The sequence below is a fragment of the Larus michahellis genome, chromosome 17 (genome assembly GCF_964199755.1).
Source record: "Larus michahellis chromosome 17, bLarMic1.1, whole genome shotgun sequence".
Taxonomy (NCBI): domain Eukaryota; kingdom Metazoa; phylum Chordata; class Aves; order Charadriiformes; family Laridae; genus Larus; species Larus michahellis.
This window is the reverse complement of record NC_133912.1, coordinates 1,400,358-1,417,034: the sequence shown is the minus strand read 5'-3', so window position 1 is coordinate 1,417,034 and position 16,677 is coordinate 1,400,358. Positions and strand designations below refer to the sequence as shown.

At 53.5% G+C, this 16,677-nt stretch overlaps 1 protein-coding gene across 9 annotated transcripts in view; it reads left to right on the top strand.

Moving 5' to 3' along the window:
- KIRREL3 (kirre like nephrin family adhesion molecule 3) overlaps window positions 1-16,677 on the top strand; it is a 357,155-nt gene that overhangs the window by 234,174 nt on the left and 106,304 nt on the right. For all 9 annotated transcript variants that reach the window (XM_074560973.1, XM_074560972.1, XM_074560971.1 and 6 more), the window contains one exon: window positions 15,210-15,359. In XM_074560973.1, the coding sequence (XP_074417074.1) occupies window positions 15,210-15,359 (150 nt within the window). The remainder of the gene's footprint in view (window positions 1-15,209; window positions 15,360-16,677) is intronic.

Genomic DNA, 16,677 nt, shown 5'->3' with positions numbered 1-16,677 from the left:
TGAGTATTGACTTTGGCTTCGGCTTCATTAGGAGGCAGCCTCATTTGTCAACTTGTTTGTTTCGATAGCTGCTCGGGAGACGGCGGGGCCCGCAACCCCTCCTCGCCGAGCCATTATTCCAGAATTAACTCCCTTTTCAAGGGTTTGCAGGCAAGGTCGTTGCAGGTGGCCCTGCACAGTCCTCTCCTCCTCATTAATCGATGTCACGGAGGGTTGAAGCAAGGTTAGATCCAGTCGGTTGGTGGACGGGAGACCTCTGCCAAGGCTCTGGGTGCCGTGAGGAGCCGCGTGCAGGTGCATTAGGCGGCAGCGCTCCCAGCTGGAAAGGCGGGCCGTCGCACAGAGGTCCCGTCTGCTCGTGGGGAGCTCAGAGATGGGGTCTCGGATGAGTTCTCCCGGTGAGATCGTTGCAGGAGGTTCTCTGGGGCTGGTAGCGTAAGGAGTGCAAGTAACGAAGATTAATTTCTCTTGTCAGTTGTCATCAGGTGACATGTCTGCCAATAATAGCTTCTGGTTTTAATCCAGGTGGTCAGATGAGGTTAATCAAATGAGTTACCCAGGATTTTTTTTTTTTTCCTTTGCTGTTGGTCGGTGACGGAGGCATTCACAGGCGTTTGCTTGTAGTGTTTGAGCTCTCTAGGAATTCCCTCCCTGCGCTGCACGTCCCCAGGGCGACTGTCCTGGAGAGCCTCCTGTGGCAGGGCTGGGACCTTAGTTGGTGGTAGGGTACGGAGCTGGCCAAGGGACAGATGCACTCCGTCTGCTGCTCCTCAGGGTGTTTTGGTGGAAACAATCTTTCCCTAAAGTCACATAAAGTCACAGGTTGCCCAGAGAAGCTGTGGCTGCCCCATCCCTGGAGGGGTTCAAGGCCAGGTTGGCCGGGGCTTGGAGCAACCTGGGCTGGTGGGAGGTGTCCCTGCCCAGGGCAGGGGGGTGGGACGAGATGATCTGTAAGGTCCCGTCCAACCCCGACCATTCTGTGATTCTATGAAGTGACTGAAACTCTAGAAATTGGCATTCCCAGGGTGGTTTAGGGATTCGGAGTGGGTTGGTGCAACAGCCTTGGGAGGCAGCGAGGTCGATGGCAGTGCAGGAGGAACGTTTCTCCCTTCGCTTGGGTTGAGAGCAAAAGGAAGAAGCTGCGCTGCTGCGGACAGCTGGCTGCAGCACAGGGCCCTTCCAGACCTATCCGACCTCGTGCAGGAGAAGCAGATGATGACAAAAAGCCAAACTTCACTCAACTGACAGCTGGGCTCCAGTTTCCTGGAGACCTTAAAGTCTCCCTGCCCTAGTGGGGAAGGGGCTAGTGATGCTATTTCTTTGCTCCTGAGAAATGCGGCAATGTCTACCCAGCCTCTGCCGGCCAGATGGCGTGGAAGCATCAGCCCAGCCCGACGAAGACCGACGATGCTGAAGCTGGGCTGTGCTGCAGGGGTTAAAGCTGCTTTTGGTGCTGGCTGTCCTGGGTCACTCCTGACAGCGAAGAGGGAGCTTAGGGAAAGATGTTCCTGGCTGTCGCCGCCGGCATTTTGCTTCAGCAGATCCCGAGGTAACAAGGCGTCGGTAATCACGCAGCTCCACTGCAACGGGACCGGCGCCGGAGCGTTGGGGGCGGCGCTGGTCCCTGCAGCCCGGGGAACGCGGAGCAAAGCCGGGGGGGAGAATAGGAACTGCGGTGGCAGGAATGGCCCAGGGATTAGAGAGCAGGTTGGTAAGAGGAGAGGTAAATTTATACAGTCTGGAGGAGGCTCAAGGGGAGACACGACCAGGGTCTATAAATACACGCAGCAATAGAAACCAAGGGAGGAAATTATTCAGAAGAAGGGAGGACAAGGAGCAGCGCCTGAAGCAAAAGCAAGAGAAGTTTACGCTGGGCCTCGCCCGGAAGGAGAAGAGCCGTCAGCATCGGGCTGAGACGGGGTACCAGGCCACCCGGCCGCCGCTCCGCGCTCCCCACCCCCTTTGGAAGCCTCACAAAGGCCTCTTCTTCTCTCTCCTCCGCAGCTCCGCTTCGGTTTACGGCAGCCCCACCTCGTTTCTTCCCTGCCAGCCGTTTTCACAGGGGCGCGTTGCGCCGAGCCGCCCCGGCATGCCTTAGAAGGTTTAATAAAACAGATTGAGATGCGTTTGGGCTTCTGCCTTGACAACTGGTTCCCCTTGGACAGGAACATTTGCCTTCGCTGGGTGACAATGCTTTGAGCCCGTAGCCTTAGGCGCCGTGGCTCATTGCTAGTCGTCTCTCCGATGAATAATACACAGCCCCGGATATCTGTCTGCATACATCTTCCTTTCCTATAGGGTAATTTAATGTTATCTTTGGGCCTCCTGCTCCCGAGATGAAGAGATTACTTCAAACCTGCAGCCCACAACCACAGCCATTGGTTTCAAACGTCATTAAGTTTCATTATAACAAATAAACACTGCGATGACATTTATAAGTTACCAGAGAGCGCAGAAACACAAATATGAAGCAGATAAACTGCATTTGATCCAAATAATTACTGCAGGCAATATCGAGCTTAGGCTGAGCTGGCAGCCGGGTGCCGAGTAATTTATAGGCGTCCGTAAGGCACTGTGTTGCACGTTGCTTCTCAAAAATTATGACGATGGTTATGTGTCTCTCTCGAAAGCCTTAACCGGGTTACGTCCCTGCCTCGCTGAAGGCAGGAAGCCTTTCCTCAAGTCGGGAACGGAGGCGGTACTGGCTAAACGCGCAGCTGTTACTCATCTGGGGCCTTTTTCTATCCCCGTTCCTCAGGATTTTAGCCTGAAAAGGCACCTGCGTTTGAGGTTTGCTGTGGTTGAAGCTGTAAAAGAGGCATTTTTTCATTTTTATTTCCCCCCCCCCCACCCCGGGAGGTTTCTACCCCCAGCTGTGGACTCCTACGGTTTCAAGAGGAGGGGGTGGGGGGAATCCTTGGAGAGATTTCCACTGTAAGAGAGTATAATATTATAATAATTAAGTTCCTTTCATTTTGACTCCCAGCTTTACGCTACCTGCTGTTAACCCTGGGCAAGGAATCCTCTCCCAGCAAACCAGATGGAAAAGCATCTCCCCCCCCCCCCAAAAAAAAAAAAAACCTGAAAGAAAAGGGGGTTTTGTGGCTGTGCTGGTTGTGTGGACTCTCACAAAGCTTTGCCTTTCCGTAGGGCTGGGGGTTTGCCTGCTCCGGGGGGAGCGCACGTCATCTCCGGAGTGAGCCCCACGGAGCTTGTCAGGGGATGGGACGCTTCCAGCATCCTGCAGGCACGGGGGCTCAACGCGGGAGGGGGCTCAGCAACAGCTGAGTTTATTGATGAGCATCTCTCATTACCTGCTAATTAACTCAGCAGGCTGGAATGTGCTAATCTGCTCTTGGACGGGGGTGGTTTTGCACGCCGTTGACTCTGCAGCGGGCGCCGTTGAGAAGGAGCCCGCAACAAAACAAACAGCGAGGTCTCGTGTTTAAATACGCGCGAGTCCCCTTCTGAGGCGGTCCCTTCTCCTCCGGCGCCGAAGCAGAGACGTGGCTGTGGCTGTCAGTGGCCTCCAGGCACGGCCGCTGCCCCGTGGCTTCTCCCACGGGCGCGCGTGGGCTGAGAAAAGCAGTTGCGGGGCTGCAAATATTCACCGCATTCAGGTTTCCTCTCGTTTTTCGTGGCCCTTGGCTTTAGCGGGTACATGTCGGTCCAAAAGCGGGAGGCGCGATGATGTGGGTCACTGTCCTTCTCCGCGCTGGCTGAGCAATGGATCAGTTCTAGGCGTTTCCGTGGCTGTATGGATACCGGAGCGGCGCTGCTTTTCAGGGAAGAGGAGCTTTTATTAGGTCTTTGGGTATGGATAGAAAAGGACGTGAGTTTGTAGGTGCTTTCCTCGGGTACCGAGGACGGCGCATGAAATATTTCCTGCCCAACCCATGATCTGCTCCCTGTCCCTTCCTCTTAGCATCTCCTACCTCCTCCTGTCTTCTCCCTGCGACTTCTTTTGCGCGTGCCTAACTTCAGGCTGTTCTTCAGAATAATTTGTTTTAACTCTAAATATGAATCTTGCATGAAAAAAAAAAAAGGGAGAAAGTGCACATATTTACAATCATTTCTGCTTGGAAAAATCCAAACAAACAATAATTACAGCAGAAACCTGCTAATTCTCATTCCGCTTCATCTTCAGCCTTGATAATTCACGCAACGCGACCTGAAGCAATCTCGCCCTGCTTCTCGGCTCGGCTGAACGGCGGGGAGCTGGCGCGAGGCCTCGGCGCCTCTGTAATATCACACAGCTAAACTGGCCGGGAGCGGACACCCCAGAAGCAAAACGTTGATTTTTCATGGAGACAGCGTTTCGTGGAGACGCTCTCAAGGCTTTCAGGGCGATAGTAAGACTTGTTCTCGCGTTGTCCTGCCTCGATACGTGGGGCTCGGTACGCCGCCCAGGCATCGCGGATGGGGGCAAGGTAGCCGGAGAGAGGGGCATCTCAACCTGGTGGCAATCCAAGCACCTGCGAAGTCGGAAACAAACCCCTGGAGAGATTTCTTTAACCCCTCTTTGCATGAATTCTCCAATCTACGCGGTGGGCATAATGTCTCACCACCCTGTAGCGAGACTATTTAAACTCCAGATTATTTTGAGAAGGATGTGAGCGCGTGTATCTGCGTTAAAGCTTGGGTTATTTTCCGATAAGCTTGGGTAGAGCCGTGTTTAAGCTAGTGGAAGGCAAAGGGGCCAAAATAAAAGCTTGTTGCGCCATGAGATTTTCCCTGGGAGTTGGGCTAGAAGGCGAAAGGCGGGAGCAGAACCTTTCAGTAGTTTCAGTATTAAACATTTGCATCTTCTGTTCTGAAATGAACCTTCGTCTTGATTCCTCTTTGTGACTCAACGCGTGCCATAACAGATTTTGAAAAATGAGGCTGGAAGTGAAACATGGTGCGACCCAGGGCGAGCTCGTTGGTCTAATTTTCCGCCCTGTAGGCTGCACAACTTCCAGTCGCTGCTCTCCCTGGGAGCGGAGCCAGACTTGGAAATCTCCAAATCGTTTGTGAAATGGACTATTCATCCTTCTCGTTTTCCTTCCTACGGACGAGCGTCCTGTGTGCCCTCTAAGTCCAAGATGAGCTGAGATTTATAGGACTGTGTTTCAAAAGAGCGGCCCTGATCTGGGAACAAAGGGTGGGCTAAAGGGACGCACCTGGATTGAGTGAATCCGGGGCTGTGGGGGGATCACCTGAGAGACTTCAGAAGGTCACAGGGGATAAAAGTCCTTGAGGATTTTATCCGGGAGACTTTCTGGGGGAGAGACTGCTGCCCGCCGGTTTGAGCGTCAGCTCAGGTTTTTTACAAGTCGTCCCTTTTCCTCCTTTGTGGATTAAAATGGGTGGGTTTAGCCCCCGGGAGTGTCTGGGCAAGACTCCTGCAGCTGAAGACCCGCCGACCTGTTTGTCAGCTGCAAATAGTTAGCGTCGGGAAAGCGTCTGTAGCTGCCGCGCAGAAAGCTGGCTCGGCTGGAGCTACCGAAGCGTCCCCTTCTTCTTCTCCCGGCTCCCTCGCGAGCCCGTCAGCCTGGCCGCCGTGGAGCCGTGCCAGGACATCTCCGCCTCGACAGCGCAGCAAATGGTAATTTCTTATTCTGCGACGGGTTCCTCGGGAGCGCTGATAAGAAAATATTTCTTGGAGTCATCGGCAGTTTTCAGCGGGAGCCGGGGCCTGCAGGTGGATCAATGCGAGGAAATCTCTTCCCCTCCGCTCGCGAGAGCGCAGCGTCTCCTGTCTCTAGCGAGGGATGCTCAGCGGCGCCGTGCCCGGGGTTCCGTAGCGAGAACAGGCATCACCCCCGTACCCCACGCAACCTCGGGGCAGGAGGCTCAGAGCCCGATGGCGGGGCGACTGCAGCAGCCCAGGCTTCGGGATGATGCTCCGGCCCTTGCCCGGGGTGCGGGGAAGCGCTCGCACCTCTTCTCTCTGCCGTTACCTTCAGTAACGCAACGAGCTGCTGCCCCCCTGCCAAGCCTCGCCTGCTTCGCCCACCGCAGGAGCAAACCCTCCTGTGCTGGAGCAAACCCTCCTGTGTGGGCCCCTGGGGCAAAACACCACCTGAGTCCATTTGCTCCTTCTGTCTCCAACCCAGGAAAAGGCCCACGTGCCCCAAAGCTCATCCGGTTATTTTATTTTTTTTTCCGGCTCTGTCAGCTCGTCTGATAGACGATAACGCCGCGTCCTACGAGCCCAGCTTTATCTGGGCAGCGGGTACACGCCAGGTTGTTGCAGCAGAACGGCCAGGAGCCATCCGTTGAGTCTGAATATTCAGTGCAATCCAGTCCGTAAGGTCACTCCAACGCTGCTTTTTGGGGACGGCTTATTTTTGATTCCGCGATGCCGTACGTTAGTTTGTTTCCTATCAGCGCAGCTAGCAAGAACAGGCATTTAATCTCCCAAGAGGTAATTCTCGGAGCTGGCGCTGGGAGGAGGATGCTAATAAATATCCCGCAGTAAGTATACTCTTACACCTTTCCCAATTGGTAGCTAATAACAGAGCAGACGATGACATTTAAGCCCTTTCTGCATGGCTGATCAAACTACTCACGGTGACTTTGAAAGCAGCGCTGGGATTTCGTGTGGGTATCAAAGCGAGTGGAACGCTCGATAGTTCAGATCTCTTGCCTGTGTGACTAATAGAGAAAAAAAGATTTCTAAAAGGTCTAATATCTTATCCAAAATTCCTCTGTCTCCCGTTTGAAGCCGCTTAGTGGACACAGTGGGATGCTGATGTTTCTTTTCCACACAGCATTGGGAAAATACCTGCCGTCCCTTTGGGATGAGCTGAGGCCGTGCTCGGAGCGGGTACGTGGCTGGGAGGCGAAGGGTTACACAGAGACCAAGCTTAAATTCGGCGCTGGCCTGGGCACGGCTTTTTTGGGGGTGCTCCCTGCACCCAGGATCATTTGGGCTTTGGTTTCACCTAAATGTAGCCCACTTCTTCCCCTCCGGAGCTGCGCGGCTGGCTGGGGTGGATGGGGACTGCCAGGCTTGGCTCGTTGGGATGCTTCAAGGGGGGAAAAGGTCCCGTCTCCCGCTCTCTGTGGGTACGAGCGCCCCGGGAGAGGGGACACAGCTGATGGCAGGGCCCACAGGTAGCTGGTCAGTGACAAATAGGCTGCCACTTGCCTTTCCGTGCGGCTGATTCATTCCTTGACTGAAGGGTGTCGTGCTTTTTTTTTTTTTTTTTTTTTTTTTTCTCCCCTCTCAAATTGAATAATTCAGCAGCATCAAGCGTACAGAAGCCACGTGAGCCGGACTTACGTAGTCAAACTAAAAAAGGCCAAACTGACATTTTTGTTCAAACAGATTTTATTTGTTCCAATCCCCCCCCACGCACCCGCCAAAGGAAACAAAATAAAATCATGGAAAGCTTATGCAAGGGATGAACTCAAGCTACCTTTCTTTTTTCTTCCATGAAGCCGAAAGAAAGTGCTGGGCATGGCTCTGGCCATCGCCAACAAGCGACCTTCCACGTCTCCTTACTCCGGACAGCAGCGCTGGTGCAATTCATCCGCTCCTGCCTGGGGAACCACAGGTTTTTCGCCCCTCCGAAGGTGCAAGAAAAGCTTGCCTTTGTCCTTGGCGGGGAAAATCCTTGCTGTGGCCCCAGGGACGCTTGGCTGTCCCTTTCCCTTCGGCTCCATGGGTGAAGGCCATGACCTCAAGGCTGGGCTGGGTGGCATCTCTCCGCGGGGAGGTGACTGGGTGGCCGGCAGGCTGGTGGTGAGTGGCCGTGCCACCCGCCCGGCTCTTCCCCACTCCCCCTCTTTGTGCTGCGCTTCCCCGTGACTGACAATTCCAGAGAGCTTCGTAAATAATGTAACGCTTCTGTCTGCTTGCTTTTCCCCGTCGTCTAAAAATCAATGCGGGCGTGCGTTTTCCGAGCGCGATGGGCCTTATGCAGGGAGCTCATTGTCCTTGGCTCGGGGAAGAGGACCCATTTGAATGAGGGCTGGGAACCAGCCCATTTGTCACGGGATCGATAGCAGAAGCTGCGCAGGGTGGCGCTGAGACAAGCCCTCATCCGTCGGGAAAGTGTGGGCACGCAGCCATCTCTACCCTCCCTCCCTGGTCCTCTTCACGGTCAAGAGATGGCTCCATTTCCAGGCGTCACCTAATGAGAAACCAACCCAGAGCTGGACTTCACATCAGGACGCTTGGTGGTACCATCTTCTTGGTCTGAGGAGGGACCCTTCTAGGACGATCCGTAGACTGAGGTTATCACACTGCAGCCCCTTGAGCATCCTCCTACAACATGTGGAGGCCGGGAGGGCGAGGGAAGTGATTCTGCCCCTCTGCTCCGCTCCGGGGAGACCCCCACCTGGAGTCCTGCCTCCAGCTCTGGGGTCCCCAACATCAGAAGGGACATGGACCTGTTGGAGCAGGGCCAGAGGAGGCCCCGGAGATGCTGGGAGGGCTGGAGCCCCTCTGCTGTGGGGACAGGCTGAGAGAGCTGGGGGGGTTCAGCCTGGAGAAGAGAAGGCTCCGGGGAGACCTTCCAGCCCCTTCCAGTCCCTCAAGGGGCTCCAGGAAAGCTGGGGAGGGACTCTGGAGCAGGGAGTAGAGCGATAGGATGAGGGGTGATGGCTTCAAACTGGAAGAGGGGAGACTGAGATGAGATGTGGGGAAGAAATTCTTTGCTGTGAGGGTGGTGAGCCCCTGGCCCAGGGTGCCCAGAGAAGCTGTGGCTGCCCCATCCCTGGAGGGGTTCAAGGCCAGGTTGGACAGGGCTTGGAGCAACCTGGGCTGGTGGGAGGTGTCCCTGCCCAGCGCAGGGGGTGGCACTGAGTGGGCTTTAAGGTCCCTTCCAACCCAAACCATTCTATGTCATGCCGGCTCTGAGTTGAGGGAAGGATTAGCTCTCCGCATTCAGCGACAAGGAAAACGTCCCACCACTCTTAATCACCGGGCCTTTCATTTCTAAACAGTAATATTTTTACGAGGAGCTTCATAGTCCTCCTTCGCCGCTTCTATCCTCTCCGCAACAAAAAGGACTAATTCTTTTCAGAACACAATGGAAATTCAAAGCTCCCCTTACATAAAAGGAGGCACAGTGTCTCCATTTCTAATGAGTCATTGTTCCCTCTCTAAGTCCCTTGCTTCTTACTGCAATACTCTCTTCTCTTGGGTAATGAAAATTTAACTATCTGCTGCTCCCGGTTGCCTCTTCTCTTCTTGCAGCAAGTTGTCTGCAGGCAGGCTGGTTTTTACGCAGGAGGCCGCAAAGCTGAAACAATTCAGGCAAGAACTCATGCAAACACATTTCGGTCTTCAGAGAGCTTTGAAAGCCGGTCGCCGACTGGGGCTTTGGCGATGGAAGGGAGCTTCCAAGGTCTTGCCGCGTCGCAGGCGCCCTGCCTGACCTCGGCAACATCGTCGTGTAGGTGCCTCCCTCCGTTTTCTGGGTTGGAAAATGGGATTTTGGGTCCTTCTCGCCATGCGTGAGTGCTGGGACTTCTCTGAAAAGGAATGCTACAGCGCTGGCGGCGTGATTTCCCTTGGAAGTCACAAACATAGCCTTTGTTTGAAAGAACAAGGCAACGTTACAGAGCAACACTGAAAAACAGGAGCCACAGGTGCAAAATCCATTAAGGAAATATAGAGAGTTCTAAAGTGGTTCTCTCTTTTCTTCTTCTTTTTTTTCTTACGCTTTTATGACATGCTTGTGACTTCATAAGGATCCTGCCTGTGATTTTTTGAAAGCAGGGTTAGCGTTATTGCCTGCTCGCTGTTCACGGCGGGTCCTTTATTCTCCCATTTTGCTCCTGCCGTTTGGGATTTCAATAGCGGCGCGATGTGGCCCCCGCTTTTGTTTTAGAGAGACTTCCTCCGAGAAGACAGGAGATCGCAGGGCCAGAAAACGGGTCACGCAGCCGTCTGGCAGTGTAAATAGCTCCTCGGGGAGCGAAGCAAAGCCAGCAACCAGGAGAAGACGAGGCTCTGGGATCAAGAGCCTCGCGTGCCTTTCTCTGACACCAAAGCCCCCGTCTACAATAGCGGGTCGACCCGCGGCTGACAACCCGCGTTCAGCAGAAGGGCAGCTTGAGAGCGCGGGCAGGACTCTGCCATTGCGCTGGCACATGGCCAAGAGGCATGGTTAGCATCTCATTTACATATCCACTTGCGCTTTTTTTTTCCCTTTAAAAAAAACTCAACAATGAATTCAGAGTCCTAATGTTTGCTTCTGCTTGGTGCGTCTACCTCTCTGCCGGGTGACTAGCAGAAGATGCTCACGCGGATGCTCCTGGGGGGACAGCCGGTGCCGAGCGTCTCCCAGCGACGCTTGTAGGAAGCCAAGCGTCAATTGGGTTCTCTCTTCGAAAAGAGGAAGAAACGGGGTGTGGAAGAGGAGTGGACTTGGGTGGGGGGACTTGTATGCGTTGCTGTGTCTCCCCGGTGTTTGCGGTTCCTGCCACAGGGCAGAGGAACGTTTCCCAAAACCAGAACCCAGGTTCCCTTTGGGTGGCAGGAAGGTGCTGTAGGACGTGAGAGGGAGGTGGTACCTAGTGTGGGTCCCTAGCCTAGGCTCTTGGTTGGGCTTGTGTGGTCTGAACTCCGCGAGGATTTGCCTTTGGGAAGCCAGGTTATAGTTAAAACCACAATTTTTTTGGCTAATGCCCTATTGGTGGAAGGGGAGAGAATGGGAAACTTCTGGTTGGCCGGCAGCATCTTGCGTGGTCGTTGAAGTCCTTGTTTTGTTTTGTCCTTGGGAGTCAAACCACCCTGCTCGGAAAGCGTGCCAAGTCTTTACGCTTGAAAAGAGGAAAAACGGGGTGTGGAAGAGGAGTGGACTTGGGTGGGGAGACTTGTACGCGTTGCTTCGCCTCCCCGGTGTTTGCGTGTGCTGCCCCAGGGCAGAGGAGCGCTTCCCAAAACCAGAACCCGGGTTCCCTTTGGGTGGCAGGAAGGTGCTGTAGGAGGTGAGAGGGAGGTGGTGGATGGCAGATGGCTGCTGTGGGTACCTTTCCTGGACTCTTGGTCGGGCTCCTGTGGTCTGAACTCCGCGAGGATTTGCATTTGGGAAGCCAGGTTATAGTTAAAACCACAATTTTTTTGGCTAATGCCCTATTGGTGGAAGGAGAGAGAATGGGAAACTTCTGGTTGACCGGCAGCATCTTGCGTGGTCGTTGAAGTCCTTGTTTTGTTTTGTCCTTGGGAGTCAAACCACCCTGCTCTGAAGCCAAAGCACCGTTTTGTCATAATGTTGTAAACGTTCATGGGAAAAATCCCCAACTGATGTGTTTCAGCCCATTTTCTTGTAGCTGAAACTGCTCAACCTGCATTTGTAAATCACCTTCTCCCAGTCTCCCCATTTTCAGTTATTTTCTGTCAAGTATCTTATCTCTCTTAAAACTTTTCTGCAAATTACTTGTTCCGTTGACGTTAAGACATAAGACAGCTGAAAGCCGTAACGTGGACGGGCCTCTGATCTTCCAAACCCGGTTAAACCCAGTAATCAGACTTTAAGCCGATTTGAAACCTAGTTGAGCTCTGCTTTCAGTACCTTTTTTTGGTTTGTTTTTTTTTTTTTGGCTTCTTTTTCATCTGCGATTTAGGGAGAGGTGATCCTGCCGTGGAGCAGGGACTGGCCCAGGTAATGCTCTTAAGGTCCTTACCCCCATCTCTCCTCTCCTGCGACGGCGTCGGAGCCGTTTGTAGCTGAGATGGAGCCTCGGATGAAAAAAAAAAAATGGTTTCAAGTGACAATTTTTCACACTGAACGAACAGAGAGAGGGAAAAGACAGGAGACATATGCCATGTTTCTGCTCTGATTTTCCATGACCATCAGCTGCTCTCTAAAACAAATCAAGACAAAAAAAAAAAAAGCCTAAAAAGAGCTTCATTTCCGACAGCAATTACCAAATGAAGCCTCTGCTTAATGGACATTTTCGGAGGGCACGGACACCACTTTGTGCTTCTGCTTTCTCATTACGACTCTCGCAGCTCCCAGCTGACAACCCGATAATTCTCGCCGATAAAACAATCTTTTTGGGTTATTGCTGCGTTCCAGCGCTGTCCCCGCCTGCCCGGCTTGCCTTGAGAATTGTCAAGATTACAGAGTGAGCCGTGAAAACGTAGTTAGCGGCTGGAAAATATATACACATTAAAAAAAAAAATAACAGCAAGGCAAAATGCTCACTTTTTTCCTGCTTCCTTTCCTAATTTTCTCTCCCATCCCCACGTTTCCCCAGTACCCAGCAGTGCTTGTCCTTTATGAGTCCGAATAAAATACAAAGCTGATTAATATTCCCATTGAAACCAGATTTCTAAATCTTACTTCAGCGTAGCAAGGGTTTCTGCTGGTATCGGAGCCCCCCGTGACTTCCAGCAAGTCTCTCCCAGCAGAAAGAGCTGGAATCTCCTCTGGCATAAACCTGTCCTGTTGTGCGCGCGGCACCGCACCGAGAGCCACCACCATGGCCTTGTGGAACACCTGCGATGAAAATCTGATTTCCTTGCAAATCATAGACTGGTTCGGGTTGGAAGCGACCTTAAAGATCATCTCGTTCCACCCCCCTGCCCTGGGCAGGGACACCTCCCACCAGCCCAGGTTGCTCCAAGCCCCGTCCAACCTGGCCTTGAACCCCTCCAGGGATGGGGCAGCCACAGCTTCTCTGGGCAACCTGGGCCAGGGGCTCACAGCCCTCACAGCAAACAATTTCTTCCCAATATCCCATCTAAATCTCCCTTCCTCTAGTGTAAAACCCTTCCCCCTCGTCCCATGGCTCCCCTCCCCGATCCAGAGTCCCTCCCCAGCTTTCCTGGAGCCCCTTCAGGGACTGGAAGGGGCTGGAAGGTCTCCCCGGAGCCTTCTCTTCTCCAGGCTGAACCCCCCCAGCTCTCTCAGCCTGTCCTCCCAGCGGAGGGGCTCCAGCCCTCCCAGCATCTCCGGGGCCTCTGCTGGACCCATTCCAACAGCTCCGTGTCCTTCTTGTGCTGAGGACTCCAGAGCTGGAGGCAGTGCTCCAGGTGGGGTCTCACCATATCGGGGCTAAGCCGGCAGCCGGCACTTGCTAATTTACCTCTCTAACAAGAAAAAGCGTCACCCGTCACCGCAGCGTGGTCCGAATCCCTTGGTGACATGAGACTGGGACCGCGAGTCCGTCGTTTCCCTGCTCTCGCAGGCCAGCCCTACTCATCGGAACCCGCAGCGTAGTCCTGCCCCCGGCTCCTCCCGGAGTTGTGCTCCCCAAAAACCAGTGGCAGGGCAAAATTTCCCGTGCAGGCTGGGCTTTTCCTCCCTTGCACGGCTGCGAATGGTGTGACTTCACCAGCAGTACCGCCGCCGGGGCTCCGGCAGGGGCCGGGGGGTGCTCGGCTCAGGTGGGACGCGGTGGGGACGGGAGATGGAGGGAGCGTGCAGGCAGCCCCGCGTCGGCGACCGCGCTGGGGATGCATCGTTGAAGGAGCGTGCCCAAGCCTAGAGCTGAGCAGCCCGAAATAAAAAGCTCCTCGGCGTTCCTATTCGTCATGAGCGAGCGGGGCTTTTTAACCTGACGTGTGGAAAGCAGTAGAAATCTAGAAAGGATGGCTCCGCTCTTCCGCCTGCATCTTTCGCTAGCTAAGAGCAAGTTTAAGTTAAGCCGCACTAAATTAAATTGAAATATAAGCATTCATGCGGGGGCTCGCGTTGGTTTAGCTGCACGAGTTGGAAAATGATGGAGCTTTGTAGCTTTGCCCCGTAGGCAAGGGCCAACAACTCATTTGGAAACAAGTTTAGTTGCGAGAACTTGTGTCACACTTAACCTTGGCTTGGGATTAATCATCAGTCAATGATTAAATTGAGTTAATGTAAATTAGGCTTGAATTGATTTAGGGTGGTTCACGTGGAGACTGTCCGGGTTTAACAAATTGATTTTAAAGAGAAACTTTTTCTTCAGCCCCGTGCGCTTCTGTGTATTGAACTGACATTCAGCTGCGGGGTGGGGGCTTTTCATTCCGTGCCTGTCGGAGGGCGATAACGCACGCACAGCGAGGCTCCTGATCTTTCAAACCCCCTCGGGGAAGATAGCGAGTCGCAATCCAGTCGTTCGGCCTTTCTCCCCGCTTCTCTCTCTCCTGTACCTGGAGTAAGAGCAAGACTTTAAGTGCTGGTGAAGCCGCTCTTCGGACGCTCCGCAAATAATTCACGCAAAGGACCGCACTCGCAAGGTGCCCAGATGTCAGCAGATCATGTAGGACCTTCCACCGTTAGGCCGTTGGCACTACCTCCACGTGCTGGCTCGTAGCACAACGAGCCATCTCTCTAAGACATCCCGAGGTTTCTTTGGTTTAGGGGCGCTTCGTTAGCGTTTGTTCTTGCTTTTGCTCTTTTTCTTTACACGGAGGAAGGGAGCGATCTGGGCCCCGTGCTGCCCTGTGCCCCCGTCTCCGTTGAACCAGCGGGATGGGCTGCGTGGCCATCCCGGCATCCCACCTTGCCCGATTGAAAACCGGAGCGCTCATTTTAGAGAGGAAACAACCGGGAGGAACGAACACTTGGAACGTTTTTCAATTTTGGCAAAGCCAAAGGACGATGGCGTGTTTCGAAGAGTGAAAATAAAACATAATGCCAGCGCCGAGCAAAGTCTGATGCGAAAGAGGTTAGGCCGCGTTGGAGCGCTTCTTGGTGAAAATGAGACGTTTTCACCTCGCGCCTGAGGTGTGAGACATCTCGCCGTGGCAGGAGGTGACCCGAGGGCTTTGAGTTGATATTGCAGCATTCAGGGTGGGGAAGGGTGAGGAGAGAGGTGACAACCCACCGCGCTCGGTCCACCCGCGTCAACCAAGGTGGTGGGCGTCGCGCTGAAGAGCTCGGCTCGTTAGGGTCGGGTGGTTTGTGAGTTTGATGAGGCTACTTTGGCCAAAGGCGGTGCTGAACCGGGGCTGGTGCTTCCTTCCGTGCCCAGACGCGTGTCGAGCTCCCAGCAAACGCAAGTAGGTTCGACCGGGGGAAGAGCAGCAGGCGGTTGGTTCTGTGTGTCGTGCAGCAGGTTCTCAACCGATTTAGCACATGAGACTCACTCAGAAGCAGAGGACCAACGTCCTCTTGTATCAGGTGTCATATACGATATAGCTGCTTCCTGAAAGCCGGCTGGTTTTCTATACATCAGTCCCCATGGCTGCAACGTGAGCACCACAAACCGGAATAAAATAGCTAAAGGAAATAGCAGGGACGGTCTGACCCTCTCCTCTTTTTCTCTCTTCTTCCCCTCTCCAGGTCAAGCCTCCTCCTTCACGCAGCAGCCCCAGGACCAGGTGGTGATCGCCGGGCAGCCCGTGACGCTGCTGTGCGCCATCCCCGAGTATAATGGCATCGTGCTGTGGATTAAAGACGGGCTGGCCCTCGGAGTCGGACGGGATCTCTCCAGTAAGTCCTGATATTACCCCTGCCTCTACCAAGGAAGGGCAGGCGCAGCCCCAATATTTATTTGGGGAATAACGAGCGTTTTCATCGCGACTACAAACCCTTCCAGCCAAACATAAGCGTTGAAACTTGGAAAAAAGAAACAAACAAACAAACTTTTTTCACTCTTGACTTGAGACAAAACGCTTGGGTTCCCAACCGGTGTGACCTGACCCTCTGGAAAGCCTTGCTTTGGTTTGGGTTGACTCTTGGAAACAAACGTCAGGTTTCCAAAATGTTTTGTAAACGTTGAAAGTGCCTGTTTTGACAATTCTCAAAAAAAAAAAAAGAAAGTCTCTGTTTGCATCGGATAAATGCGTTTATTGCAATCCAGCAGAGCCCTCAAGTACTTGTGGCTTCCTTAAGCTGTACTTTTGGTAAATTATAGTTTGGTAATAAAATTCCCCGGACTTCTCATCACTTAATCCCACGCGCGCATCGTGATTGAGGGTTTATTGCAACTGGCGAAGACTCTGGAACAATAGTGGAGACCTTACACAGTTTATTCTATATATTTTGCTGGAAAACACTCATTTTTTTAGTGAAATATTTCACGCCATGAAGGGAAGGCGTTTGCTTGAAAGCTGGAAAGCCGGGAGGGCGCCGAGCCCTTCCAGGAGCTGCAGCCTTGTCCCCCCCCGACCCCGAGCACAGCGGGGGTTGTACACGTGTGACGCTGCCACCGCTCGACTTCTGCAGGGCCCGGGGGCACCCGAGAGGGGTTTCCTCCAAATCCGCCAGCAGCATTCCAAAAATTCAGAAACCAGGGGAGGATTCGCGGCTCTTGGTCTCCGGGGACCCCGCACCTCCAAAGCGCGATGCCCGCTTTCTCTTTTCCTCTCTGTTTTAATGCATATAATTACTCGTTCCTCAGGCTTGTCCGAGTGAGCCGTCCCCTCTTCGACTGTTTTTCAAAGCGCCGCGCCACAACTTTTACATATATTAGAGAGCTGAGCTTTCCCTATACAAGACCTTGCAACACGAGCGGGCAACAACGGCTCCACTGAAGTACGTGGCGGATCTGAATGACTTCCACAATTAACGGAGCCGGGGCTGCTTTAAGCGAGAGGAGCTGCCAGCTCGCATGATACCAGCTCAGCCAGTCGTCTAATTAGCTAAATAGAAACAAACCCATCATTTGTCTTTCTCGCGGTTCAGGAGAGCAAATCCTGCTGTCGATGGCTTGCGAAACAACAGAAACACGAGAGCGTGCCAGGCTGCCTGCGTTACACAGCGCGTTAATCACGAGAGCAGGGCAGGATGGGGTGACGGCAGCCTTCCT